This window comes from Formica exsecta, unplaced genomic scaffold (assembly GCF_003651465.1).
Source record: "Formica exsecta isolate Colony F162 unplaced genomic scaffold, ASM365146v1 scaffold120, whole genome shotgun sequence".
NCBI classification, from domain to species: Eukaryota; Metazoa; Arthropoda; class Insecta; order Hymenoptera; family Formicidae; genus Formica; species Formica exsecta.
This window is the reverse complement of record NW_021848537.1, coordinates 4,183,744-4,204,583: the sequence shown is the minus strand read 5'-3', so window position 1 is coordinate 4,204,583 and position 20,840 is coordinate 4,183,744. Positions and strand designations below refer to the sequence as shown.

Here is a 20,840-nt window from a genome sequence, read left to right as displayed (position 1 = left end):
CACAGAATTAAATACGCGAATGCGCATGCGCTTGAAAGACAGAAATACACTATTGAGTTTTCTCTCTTTTTCTCTCGAATTATTTTATACCATGCACGAGTGTCGAGGCACATTCAACCGGCATGCTCCGACTCTATATATTCGCGCATCATGACTGTTGGTTATTCATCCATCTAGTATTATATCTGGGATGTGTAAATAGTCTGTGGATGTGTGACTCAGTGCGCGCGCGCGTACCACATGATCAGCAGTCGCGCACCTCGTGATTGCACGAGATATCGATTATTATTCGGCCCCTGCCCCTTGCCACGACTTTCGCGGTCGTAATTCCAGGAAGAGAACAAAACGAACGGGAGTCTTAGCGAACCGCATCTCTTGGACAGTCGTTAATATCGACGTGATCGTCCTTTCGGCACGTTATTTCCAACATCAAAGATGGGCTCGCTTTTCCGCAGCGAGGAAATGACATTATGTCAACTGTTCCTCCAAAGCGAAGCTGCTTACGCCTGCGTCTCCGAACTTGGCGAGCTCGGGCTGGTACAGTTTCGCGATGTAAGTATCATATTTCTCATTATATCGCTTCTTAGCTAATAATAATTTTCTCGCCATTTTCCGTAGCTTAAATTTTTTACTAGTTATCAAATATTAATCACCCAACACATTTTAAATTTCTATATGTCCATATTACGTTGATGGCCTTGTCATTATAACGTTAATTTATTTGTCTTATTTTAGTTAAATCCTGATGTCAATGCTTTCCAAAGAAAGTTTGTCAATGAGGTACGTCGTTGTGATGAGATGGAACGCAAACTGCGTTACCTGGAGAAGGAAATCAAGAAGGACGGCATTCCGATGCTGGATACCGGTGAAAATCCAGAGGCTCCACAGCCTCGAGAGATGATTGATCTGGAAGCTACTTTCGAGAAGCTAGAGAATGAATTGCGGGAAGTGAATCAGAATGCTGAAGCACTTAAACGCAATTTTTTGGAGCTAACTGAGCTCAAACATATTCTACGGAAGACTCAAGTTTTCTTCGATGAGGTAAGTCATTAAATTAGAGATTATAAATTTTTATTCTTTTGGTTTGATAATTTGGGCATATGAATCAGAGATGAATCTACTTTTCCAAAGTAGATTACGAACAGTCAAGAAATTTTGGAATCTATTTTATTGAAAAAGAAGGACATGTAATGAAAAATTATTTGAATTAAATTGTAAAAAGTGTGTTTTGTCTTTAATCTGTTGATTGTTCTGTACAATTTAAATGTAAATCTTGAGGGAAAACTTTTGCAATGGGCTGTAAATATTATCAATGGTGCTGCCACTTATCTTGAATGTCGAATTGTTGAACATATATAAGAACTTTTAGTAATCGATTACTTTATTTCAAAGCGCAATTTTTTACTTAGCTTCCAAGATGTTTATTACTAAGCAAGAAACTATTGTATTTGCTATGATTAAATTTTTACATGGAGAAATATTACAGAGAACATGCACAGAAATAATGTATTGTGAAAATTTATAGTCTTACACTCATCTGCATTACCTATTTACATTTTTGTAAGTTAATTAATGTATAAACTCTGCAAGAGTTAAACTTTTTTTTTATATATAAATTAGTAATTGTAATATATCCTTCAGAGAGAGAAAGAGAGAGAGAGAGATACAGAGTTTGAAATATGCATCATCTTAATGAGATTTCTTTGTGAATTTGCTTAATGTTTTTAAGTCTTTAGTGTACAATATATATTATTTATAAAAGAATTCGTTGTATTTTTTTATAAAAAATTGAAAAGCAAGGAAATCTTGTTAAAGTGACTACTACTTTATAATGCTGTTATTGAAGAGAATAATTATTAAATGAAGCATAAAAAAAGCCTGCGCTAAAAAAAAGCAATGAGTCTATGAGCTGGGCCAAATTATTTTCGATGCATGGAAAGCTAAAGAATATGCAAATTAGACATATACAAAAGCCTGTTTTTGCGCTTGTGCAACTTAAAGTGATTGCAACGAAGTTACTTGGAGAAAAAGGAAATCAGATAGGACTGTCTGTGATAGGCACAGTGGTCTCCACTTTCATGAGCTGTCAGACATCAGAATGTCCTTATTGTATGTTACTAATCATATATTGTTAAGTGATTTTAGGATTTATTAATGTGTTAGTGTTGCCAACTAACCAAAAGCCACCACTGCAAAGGACACAAGTCATTCGCTCCGCCCTATCTCCCTTTATGTTCCTTGAGAGTTGTTTAGTCCGGTCGCAATTTGTAAGAATTCATTGTTTTCAATTATACTTAATCAATTTTAGATTTAGATGCTGTAATATTAATCTCTTTCTAATCACATGTAGTATACAAGAATTTTTAGAGAAAAGTTTACCAATGTACATTATTGTTATCCTTGCATAAACATGTTTCAACACTTCTGCACATGAACTGAGAACTGTTATGGATTAGTTTGTAAATGTATTTTATTGAGAAAAGCCTTTATACTTTTAATATTCTAGATGTTTAATATTAATAATAGTTTAAAACCTAGTTTTTTTACATATTTAATATTTAATACATTTTTAGTATAGTTTTTAATATAGTCTAATTTTAATTTTTTTTTTTTCCATAGCAAATATTTGTTTTTTTTTTCTTTATTTTTCTAATGACGTCTTTTGTTCTTCTATTTTATCCTTCCTTTTTGTTCCATTATTATTTTATTTTTTTCCTTTTTGCATAAATGAAAATCTATCTTAATTCGACATCGAAAAATATGCATGTTTAGGAACAAACAATTGCACGTATTTAATGAAATATTTATATATAATTATTCAATAATTTAATATAAAATAATTTAATCATAGTTCTCTTTAATAATATCTGTTTAAACATTTTAAGTCACTTTCTGAGTAAAAAATAATTACATTTATATTATTAAATAAAATAATAATATACGATAAAAATGTTTTAATAATAATAATAAGTAATGAACGTAATAAATATTACTAATAGACGTAAGATGATGACATTTTGCCATCGAAAATAATGTAAGATCATCAAAGATTATTAAAACCAAGAAAAAGTCTTGTAAATGAGCTACTCGTGGGCGCGATATGCAGCATGATATCTCTGTATAATAAATAATAATAATAAATTAATATTTTTTGCATGAATTGCACTAACATTATGCGACTTTGTTAAATATATGTATTATATTATTTGAAGAATAATATTATAAGTATAATATTATACAATTAATTCTTGAAAAATCGCTCTTTTTGATTCGTACTTTGCATGGAACATATTTGTTCGAAAATCTTACATAGCTTCAAGTTTTAGAATGTTGATATTTTGGACCAAATTTCTATATAATTTATTTTATTCTAAAAAATTATTAAAATCCATGCAAGCTATATCAATTATTACTATTATTATACATATTATTTCTGATATTTTTGCAGATAAATTTTACATAATTATAGAATTTGAATTTAATATGAATTTAGAAATATTTACAAATATATTTTCGTGATCTTTATTGGATTGTTGAATGGAACTCTTTGCATGTTCAGCATGTGTGTATAGCATGTAGCAGGATTAAATGTTGTATATGTGATGTATATAGCAATAGTTTATTAGTTAATTAGCAATAGTTCAATTATTAATTATAGAAAAAAAAATGTAATTGCATGAATTTTATTCTATACGAATTCATGATGCTTATTTATTGAAGTAAATGAATCCATGAATCTTTTTTAATGTTGTACTTTTTAATTGTAAATAAGTATTCGATTTTTTAAATTCAAAAGCTTTAGGTTCTAAAAAAAATTTGCATATGTAGAAATCAAATTTATATTTTTTATTTGAAATTTATATAAAATGTGGAATATATAGTATGTTGAATATTTATAAAATTAGTTTCATATGAAATTTTCTTTTTCTTAAATTTTAAAAGATTTTTATTTATAAATCCTTATACTTTTAAAATATCGCAAAAATTCAGGAGTTAAATCTTCAAGCATTTTACTCCTGTATTCTCATATCACTAATTGTAAGCATCATGAAAATTTAGACTTATTATTAGACGCAGACCGAGCATTGAACTAAATTACGCGAATTAAAGAGAAGATCTCTTCTTCTTCATTTTCTACTTTGATATTGATAAGTTGAAGAAAATTTCAAAACATAAAAAAAAGAAAAGGGCAGAGAATCTGCTATGAGCAAGTGGAGCGGGAGATAGGGCGAAAGAGGGGTGACCTGTGTCTGTTGCCAGGCTGAGCATGGAGGTGTCGTGTCGCAGATGGCAGACCCCAGCCGTGAGGAAGAGCAAGTCACTTTGTTGGGTGAAGAGGGCCTCCGCGCCGGCGGCCAGGCTCTCAAACTCGGGTAATTAATGTGTGACGTACATCCGTTTAATGCAGAGCGTGGTGATTTCTAAAAGACTTCTCAAAGATAGATACTCTTCCATCAATTGATACTGAAATTTAAAATTTGCTTCAAATTATTTTAATAAACGCATCAAAAGTTTATAAATCTTTGCCTATAATTAAATTTTGCAGCATCTCTCTAAAGTACTTGAAAGAGAGAGAGAAGGAGAAATTAATTCTTTGATAAATCTTACTTCGCTTCTCATTTACTCGTTTAAAGTTTATGTCACAAAAGATCTTTTATCCTTTTAATCGTCGACCATTTTTTTTTCTTTTTTTCTCTGCTTAATGGTTGTTTTTTTTTTTTTATGTAATACTGAAGATAATTTAAAAAAGTAGATCGAAATGTTCGATATGTTATGTATCAAAATTGAATTTTAATAGTTATATATTTGATTTATTAGATATATATAAAAGAATTTCTCTTGCTTCTTAACTACCGCACTAGCTCTTATTTGCCTTTTTAGACTCTTTTTATATTTATAATTGTCTCTATCAAAAGTGTTTTAATGATACTCTTAATTGTCGAAAACCTTAATAATAACTTCTTAAAGTTTTTTTTATATTTTACTTCTATCTGAATTTTTAGGTTTTTTGACTTTTAAACGCTTGGTTCCCAAACAATTTTTGATTGGATCTCTCAAAAGTTTTTTTGATAATTAACAATTAGTGGTCTCTAGTGGTTTTTGAAAATAAAACATGTTTTATAAATCTTTTTATATAGATGTCTTTATTTAGATGTTAGATCTGTCTTATCCTCCCTTCTAATCCAAGTTTTCCGTTCCGTATCTCCACGCTCTGCATTTTTTTAATCTCCACGTGACCGAGAATCATCTTTAGTACGTCATTGCATGCCCACAATTTGTGTTGCAAAATACACACTGCTGCACTTGGCAGTGGCGCTCCGTCACTAATGTCAATCTTTGGATTGTCGAATATATATATCCAGATTTTTAAATTAATTTCCAGATTTTTCTTTAACAATTTTTCTTAACAAATATTTTTATCTTTATTTATTTAAACTTAAAAATGGTGGAACAATAGCGCAGTTGTGAAGATGTTAAGAATACGAAAGTTAAAAGATTAACAAATACAAGGAGTAAAAGCGTGAATGAAAATGATACAAAAGTGTTAGGAATACAAAGATTTGATTGCAACGAAAGAAGATGACAATGTCAAGAAAAAAATTTAGATTAGAGGAAAAAAATACTGTAGAAAAATTTAGAATAGAGAGGATTTCGATTGTATATATTATAGTAGGTATGTAGAAGAGAGAGAGAGGGTAGATCCACTATAGTAGAGACATCCTACGTCAGTGTATTCTGTGGTTACAGCACCTATATACTACGGCAGACACCTTAGGAGCGCATTATAGGAACCCGCTCAGGCAAGCTGTTATCAACCGTTATTTACGAATCTGTTTGCGAAATTGTTTGCCTCGATGTTGTTGCCTAATGTTTATCCAAGCCTTATCGCTCGATAAGCAAAGCCACATCCTTCTTGCGTTGCTGGAGCATCCTTCATGAAGACTATTTCGGACTTTTTCATTCAATGAAGAAGTCCTTTGCTCTTTGAATGTCTTTTACAATTTTAAGAAACTTTAATATTCTTATCATTTCATCTTTCCTCTATCCCAATTTTTAAGTCTCGCTATATTTCCGTTAGAATGTAATGTAGACTTCTAAAATCTTAAATTTTCAGTTTCTTGTATTTTATAGAGATCCTTATTTATCGCTAAATTTTTGATCCGTTGGATTCTAGGTCCATGGATTTTTAATTACTTTTCCTTAGTAATAATAATCAATATAATATTGAATTTCCAACTAGAAATCTAGATTTTTGATATTGTCTAAATAATCATCTTTGTATCATCCTTAAACATGTCCAGTATTTATTTTATGGTTTTTACATTCATCAAGCTTCCAATAATAATTGATAATAAGATTTTTTACGTTTTTCGTCTTCGGGGATGCCTCTGCAATTAAAAATACATTTGAAAGACAGACGCGACTGTCCGCTTTTTTATGAATAACCATCCATTGTTCACTGATCGATTGCAAAAAATGGGAGAAAATCAACGAGAAATTGCGCCGATCACAATAACAGTTGATACAGTTTGATACGGTTTGTCACCCGTTTTTAATACCGCTAAACTAGAAAAATTCAAACTGTATCGAGTATCTTCAATCTAAACGATCGAGATCCGATGTTCATCTTTCGGTCCCGACACTCGCGCGACAAAATTTTTGTAATAATTTCTCGTCGTAGTGATACAACGTTGTAAATAACAATAAATGATGATGGTGTGGCCATGGGTATGTATAATAATGTTCTCACTTCTTAACAAATGAATTTTTAACAATGTTTGTATGTATGCGTTCTTTTAAGCATATCGCTTACTCGCATGCTTTTGCACTTGTTATTCTTTGTTACGTTAATTAAGATCAGTATGAATTATTAAATCGTTAAGGACGCCTTATTGGATTTCTGTTTTAGAATTGGCGATTTCTTGAAAAACTTGAAAGATTGAAGAAATAAAATATTTAAGCGCTTGAATTTTTTAATATCAAAGATTTAAAATTCTAAAATATGATATACAAATTTTGAAAGATGTAGTCATAAAATTTAAATTAGAACATTTTAATATCAATATTTTCATGGACTTTTATACTTCGAAAAGTTCGGAGCGATTAGAATTTTGTATAAAATGAGAAATTCGAAATTTTTTCTAGTTTCTGAAAATAGAAATTTCAAAGATTTTCTAATATTTGAATTTTGTCTAAACACTATAACCAACAGAAACCAAGAGAACCTCTTTAACGATCTAATGGCTTGGCTTGTGATGTGCTTGATTTAAATAAATTGTTTCTATTTCTTATTTTGCATCGCGTCTGCCAATGATGATCTTAACTTGATTAACTTCCAATTAATTGGGCAAAATGATGAAAATCAGATAAATTTAATAACAATATCAATTCTAAAACGATTCGATTGATTGTTTTTTCGGGGAAGTTTTTATAATATGTATTAAAGATCACTAGACATAAAATAATAATGGCTTATAAATTTTTTTCAGATTGTTTAACGAATAAGAATATTGCCACGTACCTTGTTCCTAGTATTTATCTGAGCTGAGATTCAATGTTTTATCATTGTTTAAAGTATCCAGTAGACACGACTGATTAATTAAGATCAAGCAAACTCTAAAAATTAGATTAAACTCCCGTTTAAGGGGAGACAACTACACAATTTTTTTTATCTTACTAATGTAAATTATATAAACATCTATCGCACGGACGTGCCTCTGATTTATCTTTAATTATCATTCTGAGCAATTATTTAACATTTATTATTATCAATCGTTATCGTTATCACATACGTTTTGAAAATTTATATTTATCTATAGCATGACACGAACTTGAGATATATCGGCACAATAAGTGGTTTTTGATTATTTTGAACTGTCTCTAAAACTGCATTTTACAATGTAATTTCTAGATAAGATTTAAAATTAGGAATTCTGTAAGGATTCAATTAAAAGAGGATAAAGAAATTGAAAATATTCAAAGAAGCTCGAAAAATCGAGACATTTAAAAATTCTTACAAAACTAAATTACATTTTTTATTACCGTATTAGTTTTTGAGAGATTTTGATCGAAAGTATGATTGACATTTAAATTTCGGATAAAGAAAAGCAGCTCGATGAGATAATAACATGATACTACCACATTTCTTGATTTAAAAAAAAAAATTAATATGAAAAATTTACAAAGTTCAAATATAAATGCTCTTGTAACTTTATGTAGTGTATTTCTATATATAATACCGCTATTGTGTTTCATTATACATTTATCAAATAATTGTAAATTTTTATCACAAAATTACATAAGTAATTATCCCATTATTACGTAACAAAAAGAATTATTTTGGTAATTTTCGTAAAATTATTAAATTACGCAGATCAATTCTATCATCAAATTTTCATTCCTCTTATGAACATCAGCTGTGTGGAAAATCTTGAAATTACTTACAATTATTTGTAAGTGATCTTGTTTGTGTGAAACGTCGCGTTAACGAGAAATATCTCAAGTTTGTCCAAGACGATTAAGATAAACGAGACAGGAAACAAAATCCATGCAAACGAAAGACAGCGTGGCGAGTTGGAGCATTGTGGTCGTTTCTGGTGTGGCTAATGTGGTTGTGTCTTGTCTGTTGTGTCGTCAGCAAGAGCACGCGGGCTTGAACCCCACCGAGTCCATGACACGTGCGTTGATTAGCGATGATAATATCGCCCGCCAGTCCGCCCTCGGCCCTGTCCAGTTGGGGTACGTACTCCCATTACTAATTACTCCCTTCATCCTGTCGCGCTAGATCCCAGGAATATCCGAAGAGTCGAATAAGTCCAGAATTTACTAGAAAATTTACGAAATGTTATATATATATATAAAACACGATTTAAAAATGCAACAACAAAGGAAACGCAGAAATTCTACCACCTCTAGATCATTTATCTAATGTAGAACTTTAAAAATTTTATACTTTATTGTTTTCTTAAGGAATTTTTTTTTTTTATTTTCCAAAGAATTTCAAGATTGTTGGATTTTTGAAATTGCATATAATTCGATAACTTAATAAAGAAGTGTCTTCTACGAATTTCAATATATTCTCACAAGAAAATTGTCAGAGCCATGAAGATTTAAATGCTCAGAATTTTTGATTCTTTGGAAATACTTGGAATCTTACTACTCCGATATTTTAATTCCTTAGAATCCTAGAATTTTGTATTTTCAGTATTTTTGGATCCTTAGAGGTTCAAAAGTTTTATAAAATTTGAAATTTTGATATATTGTATCGAATTTTAAGATTCGCATGCAATCCCATATTTAACTCTAAATGTGGTTTTATTCATTCTGAATTTTATTTTTTCTCATGAGAAGATTACATTACCATAGACCTTTCAGGATTTAAAGATCTCAAGACTTAGAGAAATGCACTGGACAATGTTAAAGAAATATAAGAGCTTGCTGTAGACTTTATATTTTTATTAGGTTGTATATAAAATCTTTTAATTTCTTCTTTAATTGAAACAGGCAACTTAAGCAAAATCAAATTACATGTTTGCGATAATAATTTTAATTTTATTTTAATGAAATTTTCTTAAATTAAAATAGTTTAAGATTTGCAATTTAATTATATTGGCTAAAAATTGGTTTTAAAAATTAAAAAGATTAAAAACCGCGAAAAAAATTTGACACACCGATCTAATAAAAATATATTGACAAGCAAATTCTATGCGTACTTGACATAATTATAATCCGATGTATGACCATACCCCGATTTGTTCCTGTGACACACTTATGCTATTTGTTGGGTTTGTCGTTCAAAGAATGTTTCAAGGAGGATCATTGACAGAAGTGCTCCAAGGTATGTAAAAAAACAAAAAAAAGATAAAGGGAGACGGACCATGGCTACTGAAATCATCATTTTTCCATTTGGCTAGCAATTCCACATAGAAAATCCGCACGAGTCGTTGACCGATACAGATTGAAGATTTTCATTATAACGCCATAAAAATGGTCATCACGACGCTTATTCGAATCACTCGAAGAAACCGTAATCGTGACGAGTTTTACGCAATTTGCATATAGACACTCTAAGTATCTGATCTTTAATCGGTCCTTATTGTTTATTAATACCATGTTTGTGTGTCATTACGCGAGCAGTTTCGTCGCGGGAGTCATCCTGAGAGAACGCATCCCCGCGTTCGAGCGTATGCTATGGCGGGCGTGCCGCGGAAATGTCTTTCTGCGCCAGGCGGAAATCGAAACTCCTTTAGAAGATCCATCGACGGTGAGTGTACAACTTGAAAATGAAGCTGCATCTGAAACTTAATCATTATTATATTATCGTAGTTAATTTATCGCGAATCTTGCGATTTAATCGAAGAGATCTGAATAACAATTTAGTAATGATGTATTTAGGGGGACCAGGTGTACAAGTCGGTCTTCATCATCTTCTTCCAAGGAGATCAACTGAAAACTCGTGTAAAAAAGATCTGTGAAGGTTTCAGAGCGACCCTGTATCCCTGTCCAGAAGCACCAGCTGACCGTAGGGAGATGGCAATGGGAGTCATGACTCGCATCGAAGACTTGAACACTGTGAGTATATCATACTTTTATGTTTATATAATATATTATAATATATAGTATTATAATATACTGTACTTTCTCTCTACACGTTTCGCATGTGCGTGTGTATGTGTATAACTGAAATAAAAAATATAAAAAAATTTATAATCATTTAATTTACCGGTTTTTAATTGAGCAATGCTGTTCTCCAGGTCCTTGGACAGACACAGGATCATCGTCATCGCGTCCTTGTAGCTGCCGCAAAGAATATCAAGAACTGGTTCGTCAAAGTCCGCAAGATCAAAGCGATTTATCATACTCTGAATCTTTTCAATCTCGACGTCACTCAAAAATGCCTGATCGCAGAATGCTGGGTGCCCGTCCTGGATATCGAGACTATCCAGCTAGCGTTAAGACGCGGAACGGTAAGAAATGCGATCTTTATTATTTCTTCAATTTCTTATCGTAAAACGAAAGACCAACCCATATTTTATGTTATTTAGGAACGTAGCGGAAGTTCTGTACCTCCTATTTTGAATCGCATGGAGACTTTCGAAGATCCGCCGACGTATAATCGCACAAACAAGTTTACGAAAGGCTTCCAGGCATTGATCGATGCCTACGGGGTCGCCTCTTATCGCGAGATGAACCCTGCGCCCTATACCATTATCACATTTCCGTTTTTGTTCGCGATAATGTTCGGCGACACCGGTCATGGCCTCATCATGTTTTTGTTCGGCGGTTGGATGGTACTGAAAGAGAAACCGCTAGCGGCTAAGAAGAGCGACAACGAGATTTGGAACATATTTTTCGGTGGTCGTTATATCATTTTTCTCATGGGCCTGTTTTCTATGTATACCGGTCTCATCTACAATGACGTGTTCTCCAAATCGCTCAACATTTTCGGCTCTAACTGGTTGATCAATTACAATTATAGTACTATCCACAGCAATAAGGATCTACAGCTAAATCCCAGTTCTGATGATTATATCGATTATCCCTATCCATTCGGCTTGGATCCGGTATGGCAGCTGGCGGAGAATAAGATCATCTTCCAAAACTCATACAAAATGAAGATCTCTATCATCTTTGGAGTAATACACATGCTATTTGGCGTGCTAGTAGGACTGTGGAATCACATGTATTTTAAGAAGCGTAACAACATCACTTGCGAATTTGTGCCGCAGGTGATTTTTCTCATGGCGCTGTTCTTCTACATGGTGTTGCTTATGTTCATCAAATGGATCAAATATGGTCCGAAGAACGATCTGATCGAGGGACCCGGTTGTGCACCTTCGGTCCTCATTACTTTTATTAACATGGTCCTATTCAAACCTGCCGCCAAAGTTGGCCTATGCGAGCCGTACATGTACGGCGGTCAAGGCGGTCTGCAAAAGTTTTTGGTGATCGTAGCTTTGCTCTGCGTGCCATGGATGCTGCTGGCGAAGCCAATTTTGTTGATGCGCAATCGCAAAAAACAACATTATCAACTCAACAATCATGGCGCCGAGAATGGCGACGTGGAAGCTAGCATGGGAACCTTACAACAGAGCGGAGGCGTTACCCAGAACGGCGGCCATAAGGAGGAGGAAGAGAACATGATGGAAGTGTTTATCCACCAAGGTATTCACACCATCGAGTATGTTCTCGGTAGCGTGTCGCATACCGCGTCCTACCTGCGTCTCTGGGCCTTGTCTCTGGCCCATGCCCAGTTGTCCGAGGTGTTATGGAACATGGTAATGAGAAATGGTTTAGCGAGAGAGGGCTGGGATGGCGGCATCATCCTCTATGCCGTCTTCGCCTTTTGGGCTGTGCTTACTGTGGGCATCCTTGTACTCATGGAAGGCCTTTCAGCGTTTCTGCATACACTTCGTTTACATTGGTAAGATTTCGTTCGCGAAAGGTTTCTAATAGTTCTCTCTTTTTATTCTTCTTTTTTATAAGCTTGTTCTTATATTACATTATTATTGTGTAGATAAATATTGAATAATTTATATTTTATATATAATGTTATTAATTATTAATTATTTGTTAAATATTTAATAAATATATGTTATTTTTATATAAACTAGTTAATTAGTAATAATGTTTATTGATGAATCTATACTAATTTATTTGTGACTCTTATTTTTTATCTTCTAGGGTGGAGTTCCAGAGCAAGTTCTATGCTGGCTTAGGCTACAGTTTCCAACCGTTCTCCTTTGAAATCATCCTCGATGCCGCACAGACCACTACTGAGGATTAAAATAATTAGTATTATTAATTAACAGTTGCCGTTGACTATTATTGCTAGTATGAACGTAGAACGTCGCGAATTCAGTAGCTACTTCTTCAGACAAGTCAGTTATGAGCAATTAATGAGCCTCTTATGAATAAAATATATATGTAGAATCAATTAACCTATAATTGATCAGAATACGAAAATTATTTTTTTCATCTTGTTTGTTTAACCGTAAACAAACGTAGCATCTGAAAAAAAACTACATTTATAGCACACATTAAGTCATGACAAGAGATTATACTCGTGATATTATAAGTTTCTTCCTCGTTGATCGATAAATTATATATATATTTAAATTCGAATGCTAATTTTTTTTTCTTTGTCGTCGTCTAATATATAAAATCCTGCATGTATTCTTACATACAAGCGATATGGAATTCTTACACATTGTAGAATCTATAGATCTGAAAAACAAATGTACGTCACGTAGGCGACCGATCAATGTTATTTCATATATCTATATATAATAAAGAATGTGGCATACCGAAGGGTGTTTCATGAAAATTTGGTGATTGTGCCATGTTACGACTTAGCGTACTCGGCAAGGCGACTTGTACGCGATTTCTCGAGATTAATTTTGCTCTTTAAGATCTGATAAACTTTTCCAAATCTTTACCTTCATGTTCCTTTTAGCACCAAACATGACCGCTTGATTCTCAATTCGCGCGATGTAACACATTAGTTGAAATTAAATTGCAATTATTAAATTTTTTTATGTTTGTAAGAAACGTTATTATTTTTCAAAAAAATTTATATTTTTGAAAAGAAATTTCTATAATTCTTTGCGCAAATCAAATTTGTAACAAACACTATTTTAAAATTATCATTAATTTAATATATTATTATAATAAAACAAGACGCGTCTATTGTTTAGAGAAATAATTAATAAAATTTAATAAGAAACTACATTAAAAAGAAAATCTCTTGATACATATGTGGGAATGTCACTGTTAGTCTTATAACTCTTTCAACCATCAAAATTTACTCCGATATCGCATCTTTATCAAATTTTCTTTTCCGGCTTCTTTCAAACCTCTTTTGTTAGATTAATTATGTGTGATACATAATGATGTCTACGATTATAATTTTTCTTGCGACGAATTCAACAATCTACGACTCTAATAAGTTATTCAAGGTCATTGGACATTGCATATTTGGTCATGACAAAAGTCCATTCTACACGCAAAAGTCATTAACAGTTAGTTCCTGTGCTAAAGATAGGATAAGAACAAAAACATGTTTGCCTCTCCTAGCAATTGTAATTATTACAAATTTCTCGAAAATTGATTACAGGAACTTTTTATTTAAATTTTAAATTATATATAAATTATTATTTTACTTAAGAGAAATAATTAGTGTAATCAAACAATATGATTTACTATTAGGAATTTTATAATATTGAAACCTTAGATTACATATCTCTTTTCTTAGAAGATATCCCTCTGCAAAGAATTGCTGCACATGTGTGCGCACAAAGCTAGCTAAGAATAACAAAATATTTATTTTCTGAGAATGGGATATTATAGACTCATTCGACTAAGCAAGAACACGATAAAAAAGGCGGAAAAGGGACCAATAATCTAACGTATATTCTTATCTTACTTAACTTCTTTACAAGATATACAGGATGTTTCACGCGTCACTATTTTTAATAATGTTTTTTCTGTTATATATATATATATATATAAGTGCAATTTATTTGTAAATGCATAAAATGTAAGAAAGTAAAGCCAATAGATACATTGCTTATATTTTTCAATATTTCTTTGCGAGTCATTCCGAATGATTCAATATTGTAAAAGCAGTGTTCAAGGTCGTATTATTTTTCATACTCGCGACGATGTAATTGTTTTTACTGTCATTATAAGCACCAGAAGCGAGTTGATAATATATAATATCGAAAATATTTCGTCGATTAATCGCAATTCTTTTATATAGTTTATAGTATTCATATAGTATACTGGAAGAATATTTCAAAATTACACGGATGTCTTTTTAATGATAGATTCTCTAATCAGATTGGAGACGATTTTTCTATAGCGAAAATATTGAGTCATTAATAATTGTTGAGTTATAAACAATTAAAAAAGAAAAACTTTCCACAAATTAAATCTTATAGAATCATAAGATTAGCAAAACTATATTCTTCGGTTAATTACAGGTAGAGTTTATTTTAATAAAATTTTAATTTGATGCTTACTTACAAAGATATACCTATAATGGAAAAAATTGGATACTTAAAGTAAAATAAACAATCTCTTTTAACATTTTCACAAACAATAAGGAAAAATCGATTTTTGTAATTGGTCAGAAAATCTGCTATTAATAGGACATTCGGTAGCATTTTATAGTATATATTATAGATTATGTACACATGTATATATATTTTATTCCAGATTGCGATCCCCGATGTGATGGAGGCTGCGAAGGACGCGGATATACTTATATTCGTTGTTCCGCATCAGTTCATCCGAAGGATATGCAGCACGTTGCGGGGAAAAATCAAACCTACCGCTGTCGGCCTGTCTTTGATTAAGGTACATTTTGATCTTTTCTCTACAGCTTAGATCATTCAAGGTTCAAATCAAATTATCTATTCAATATTAAATTTTAAATCGTATCCTATAATGCGTTTTTTAAAAAATATTTTTGCAAATAATTATATTTGCAAGTGAGATATATAAATATCGTGTTTTTTTAAGAACATTATAGCAGTATGTAATTTATATATCTATTAATCTAATCATACAAATCTGGAACATTGTTGGCAGGGTTTTGACAAGAAAGACGGTGGCGGCATTGAACTTATTTCTCACATAATTTCAAGACAACTGCAAATTCCAGTCTCGGTCCTGATGGGCGCCAATTTGGCTTCTGAGGTAGCCGACGAGATGTTTTGCGAAACCACGATTGGTAAGAGATTAAAATCTAAATAACAATTCAAGAGATAACAATTTAATTACAGTAGTGATTAATACAGTTCTCCAATTGAATGAAAGATATAAATTATATGTTATAAAATCACGAAAGACTTTATAAGTCATAATAATAATTTGTATTTTTCAAGAATATAGATTTAACAGTTCGGAAATAAACTTTTCAATCTGGATTATAATTTGTAGGATGTAAGGACAAGACGATGGCGCCGTTACTTCGCGACTTAATCCAGACATCGTACTTTAGGGTGGTGATCGTCGAGGACACAGATTCTGTAGAGTGTTGCGGCGCGCTAAAGGTGAAATCGATTGTCTTCAATCTCATTGATTTAATTTTTATCCTAAAATGGCTCTTTTAAATTGTAGTATAATAAGACTTAGACCTTAACGGTGCATATATTAATGTCTTATAGAATATAGTTGCCTGTGGCGCTGGCTTTGTCGACGGGCTCGATCTAGGTGATAATACGAAGGCCGCGGTGATCAGGCTGGGCCTTATGGAAATCATCAAATTCGTCGATGTGTTCTATCCGGGCGGGAAATTGGCGACCTTCTTCGAAAGTTGTGGAGTAGCCGATCTGATCACGACATGCTATGGCGGACGCAATAGAAAGGTTTCAGAGGCCTTTGTCAAGACCGGCAAGGTCGGCATTATAACGTATTCACATATATATGAGAGAGAGTTTTAATAATCTTATAAATTCTTAAATAACAATTAATCGTGCGTTTGCAGTCTATTGAGACGCTGGAAAAAGAGATGTTGAATGGACAGAAGCTTCAGGGGCCATTCACTGCCGAAGAAGTCAACTACATGCTGAAATCGAAGAACATGGAGGACAGGTTTCCGTTGTTCACGGCAATTCATCGTATTTGCATCGGTGAGCTAAAACCAACGGATTTAATCGACTGCATACGTAGCCATCCGGAACACATGTAAGCTTACAATAGTTATCATAGTATTAAAAATGTGGTTTACGGATTTAAATATAAAACTAATTTAAATACACAGTTAGTCTGCGCACAGAGCTATAGATATCTCAACTTTTACCGAGAATAATCTAGCTTTTAAGAAGCTCAAAATCTTATCAATCGAAACTTTTCCAAGTAAACTATTTAGAATTTTAAGTCTAATTTTGCGATTTTGGACAGTAATACTATAAATTGAACTCCGTTTGTTGATAAAATAATTCAATAAATTAATAGTAATTTAAAATAGTTAACATATAAAGACTCCATGTGGAATCGATTATGGTACACTCGGATTGGTTCTGATTATATTATCTGATTGCAAAGTTTTACAAATCTCTTTGTTCGTGAAGTTTTCATGACTTCAAGATTTCATGGATCTATATAATTTTGAGAATTCTACGTTTAAAGGACTTTAAAACTGTCTGAAATCAGAATTTTATCAAGAACTTTAAGACATTTCAATTAATGAACTATTTTCCATTTTAAAGATGGGTTTTAAAGATTATTTAAAGGTTTTGAAGATTATTTTCCCAAAAATCTTAGTGTGAGTTACTACAACACTAGTTTCTTACACAGACACAGATTCAAAAGTTCTATAAATAGATTTGAAAAAGTTGAACAACTTAGTTAATAAAATTCCGTATCGCGTTGAGCGCGATAGATAAATTGTTATGATGAATATTTGTATATAACATATATTTTATCAAGACAGAGATTTTATTCAGAGTTTTAATCGAATAGATGAACTAATAATAGATCTATAGGTCCTTGATCGTTGATTGTTACATGCGTTATCGACTAATCAATCCCATTATGTAAAACAAGACAGAAAACAAATATAATTAATTATTTGTTGACAGAAAAATAAAACTCAGCTCTTTTCTGTCCCTCGTTTCCTTGAAGTCTCAAAGATAGTGTCTTTTCTTTTTTTGATTTACTATTACAAACTCAAGGTTCTTCTTAATATTTTTTTAACCAATTAATACAAGGCATTACGAAAACACTTGGATAAGTTTCACGAATACGTTCTTTGTATCGAAACGACAGATGATAAAATGTATATGTTCGGAAATGGACTTCTTGTCATTTTTCGAACTTGTCCACCTGTACATTAGTAATGCTCTATGTACAATCCTCATCTCTTGATTAGCTGATGCGAAAGATATTTCGTCCGGATTGATGATAAATATCATGGCAACTGTGTCGGCCTGAAGGGGTTAATTCGCATTCGCTCCATATTTAGGGACGAAGACGCCTTGACGACGCTCAAGTCTAAATCCAAGTGCCATCTTTGAAGATCCTCCCAACGTCGATTCTTGCGCGAAGACTCGTCGCATCATTGAAAAAACAACATAATATTCGAAAGCGTGATGCTATAGTTAAATGATTTATTGAGTTCGATTATCAATTATTAAATTACAGAAAAGCTTTAATCATCAAGCTAAAACGCAATCAAGATAAGTTGATTTTTGTTGCAATATTAATAGTTGGCATAATCGCGTTGACACAGCAATTCTATTCATTATTTGTTTTTTATATTTTTTATTGTTTATAGAGAAATATGTTACTGAATTTGAAATTTTCTTTTTCTTTCTTTTCGAAAAACTTGAAGAAAAATGTTGTCGATCAAACAACGAATGAAATGAGAATAAATTGGAGAAGGTTTTGCAATGCACTCTCGAATGATGTTCGATGCAATTGTGATAGTTTATAAACTTGTGAATCTGTAAACTATAATAATTTATGGATTATTGAATTATATTTCTCGTTATTTAATATTATCAGTTTTTTTTTTTTGCGCATAATAAAGCATTTTTCAAGGTTTTATCTTATAAAGAAAAGTGTGGATTTTCCCAAAGGAAAAAAAGTTTCCTAAAGGAATCTCTTGTTAATGGTTATAACAAATATCGATGATATTTTTCCGTTATAAAAATCGTATAATATTCCGTATAATGTTTTAAACAAAATACGTAATATAAAGTGTCTTAATTGAAATCATCATTAGATATGTAATCGAAAATTATTTTAACAAGAAATCAAGCAATTTGTAAATATTTGAATAGTTCGCTTTAAACTACTACGACAATATTTCCAAAACCTACGAAAATATTTCCTGATCTTCAATGTTAGTCTTATAACTCTTTCAACCATCAAATAATAATTCTAATTTCAATAATAATTTTAATTTTAATAATAAAACAATTTTGAAATCTTCCAAAACAATTTGAATTCACGAGATTCTCGCTTCCAGCTTGGACTCTCCCCCCACCTGGCTTGATACATTCTTATCAGCCCTGTCTTCGATTGGCGTGCGCGTCGCTCGGTTTGTCCCTCGCCCTCGCCGTTTCTGGACCTCGATTCCTCGGTAGTCACTCGTCGGCGTTCAGGCGAAGCGGTTCTTGTGTCTCGTCCTCGGTCGGCTTCCTCTTCTTGTCATCCGCATCAAAGAACGGTGTCCTTGAGCGCGTCATGGCATCCGTATGCATAATCGGTTCTGGTAACTGGTGAGTCTGGAAAACGAGAGCGGATTTCATGGAAACGTGAATATATTGCGAAAGAATGTCGACGCGCGCGATGGATGGCAATCGATTCACACGTGCCCTCTCACATTGGCGTATATTTGTTTACCATGCGCGTGCTCCGATTCGTATCGTGTTCTCCGATGACAAAGTGGTTTATTCTACACGACAGTGTAGAATAAAATCTGCGTTATGCAACAAATAATTGACGCGTATTCAGAAATCACGAATATTAATTATACTATGAGTAATACTAAAATTACGATGTCAAAATGGGATAAATGTTGATAATCGATTAAAAGTTGAAGTCATCTTTTTTAGCGAGTATGATCTCTTTTTTTCTATTTATGCAAATATTTAAGAAAATAATTAAGTATATTATTGCGATATNNTTATTTAATTTTTTTATAATAATATATATTTGAATATATATTGCGGATTATTTTTATCTCAACGTCGCTTATTTCTTTCGATATAAACATTTCTTCAATTATTGACTCATCCTACAGAATTGATTAAAATACTAATCACAATTGTGTAAATTTGCAGGGGCTCGGCTATCGCAAAGATAGTCGGCGCGAATGCGAAAAAGCAGAGTAGCTTCGACGATCGCGTCACCATGTATGTTTACGAGGAAATTATCAATGGGAAGAAGTTAACAGAGATCATTAACGAGACACATGAGAATGTCAAATATCTTCCGGGACATAAAATTCCTGAAAATGTGGTAAGATTACACCTCTCAATTTATATTAATTGATGTATCTTTTAAGATGAGCCTCTCTCTTTCTCTTTTTTCTCTATATATCTGTTCGAGTGTTTTTATTTTTATTACACATTTGTTTCATTATATTTATATGTTATTTTTATTAAAATACATTTCTTTATTTTTATTTCCTAAACAAAGAAAGATTTATTTTATATTTTCTCTTTAAATATTTACATATCTTTAAGTTGAGTTATTTGTTAACTTTCAGATTCTTGAAATTTTAGATTTTTCGCAAATTTTCAATATATTTCCACTATAAAATTTTGTTATATGGAAATTCCAAGTATAAGATTGCTAAGAATTATATTATTCTCTCTCGTGTTTTTAATTTCTGATGTTTCTCAAATAAAAGAAGAACCGAATATGCTTGATTCCAATAATCATAGATTCGGATTCAGTTAACGATATGAATGAGCGATCTTGAACTTTAGTCAGTACTTCGAACTTTGATCGCGATTGAGATAATTTACTCCGATATCGCATCTTTATCAAATTTTCTTTTCCGGCTTCTTTCAAACCTCTTTTGTTAGATTAATTATGTGTGATACATAATGATGTCTACGATTATAATTTTTCTTGCGACGAATTCAACAATCTACGACTCTAATAAGTTATTCAAGGTCATTGGACATTGCATATTCGGTCATGACAAAAGTCCATTCTACACGCAAAAGTCATTAACAGTTAGTTCCTGTGCTAAAGATAGGATAAGAACAAAAACATGTTTGCCTCTCCTAGCAATTGTAATTATTACAAATTTCTCGAAAATTGATTACAGGAACTTTTTATTTAAATTTTAAATTATATATAAATTATTATTTTAC

The 20,840-nt window shown here is 32.0% G+C and overlaps 3 protein-coding genes across 5 annotated transcripts in view; all 3 read left to right on the top strand.

The window, feature by feature from the left end:
* Positions 1 to 205: 205 nt before the first annotated feature.
* LOC115242850 (V-type proton ATPase 116 kDa subunit a) lies at positions 206 to 13,311 on the top strand. Of its 3 annotated transcripts, none has more exons than XM_029819426.1 (8): positions 206 to 552; positions 736 to 1,041; positions 8,639 to 8,739; positions 10,138 to 10,264; positions 10,396 to 10,572; positions 10,755 to 10,967; positions 11,046 to 12,424; positions 12,685 to 13,311. In XM_029819426.1, exons 1-8 carry the CDS (start codon positions 436 to 438, stop codon positions 12,785 to 12,787), a joined length of 2,523 nt encoding a protein of 840 aa, XP_029675286.1. In that variant the 5' UTR covers positions 206 to 435; the 3' UTR covers positions 12,788 to 13,311. The 3 variants fall into 3 exon arrangements, with proteins under 3 accessions (XP_029675286.1, XP_029675294.1, XP_029675276.1); XM_029819434.1 differs by lacking the exon at positions 8,639 to 8,739 and adding an exon at positions 4,288 to 4,373; XM_029819416.1 differs by lacking the exon at positions 8,639 to 8,739 and adding an exon at positions 4,261 to 4,373.
* Positions 13,312 to 15,218: 1,907 nt separating this feature from the next.
* Positions 15,219 to 18,507, top strand: LOC115242995 (glycerol-3-phosphate dehydrogenase [NAD(+)], cytoplasmic-like). Its single transcript, XM_029819641.1, has 6 exons — positions 15,219 to 15,360; positions 15,595 to 15,736; positions 15,946 to 16,058; positions 16,173 to 16,403; positions 16,493 to 16,692; positions 17,972 to 18,507. The coding sequence occupies exons 1-6, from the start codon at positions 15,238 to 15,240 to the stop codon at positions 18,021 to 18,023; spliced, it is 861 nt and encodes a 286-aa protein (XP_029675501.1). The 5' UTR covers positions 15,219 to 15,237; the 3' UTR covers positions 18,024 to 18,507.
* A 449-nt stretch (positions 18,508 to 18,956) lies between these two features.
* LOC115242040 (glycerol-3-phosphate dehydrogenase [NAD(+)] 1, chloroplastic-like) overlaps positions 18,957 to 20,840 on the top strand; it is a gene marked incomplete at its 5' end in the record, with an annotated part of 2,888 nt that continues 1,004 nt past the window's right edge. The window contains 3 exon segments of the mRNA XM_029818055.1: positions 18,957 to 19,085; positions 19,087 to 19,232; positions 19,797 to 19,974. Coding sequence (XP_029673915.1) covers positions 18,957 to 19,085; positions 19,087 to 19,232; positions 19,797 to 19,974 — 453 coding nt within the window.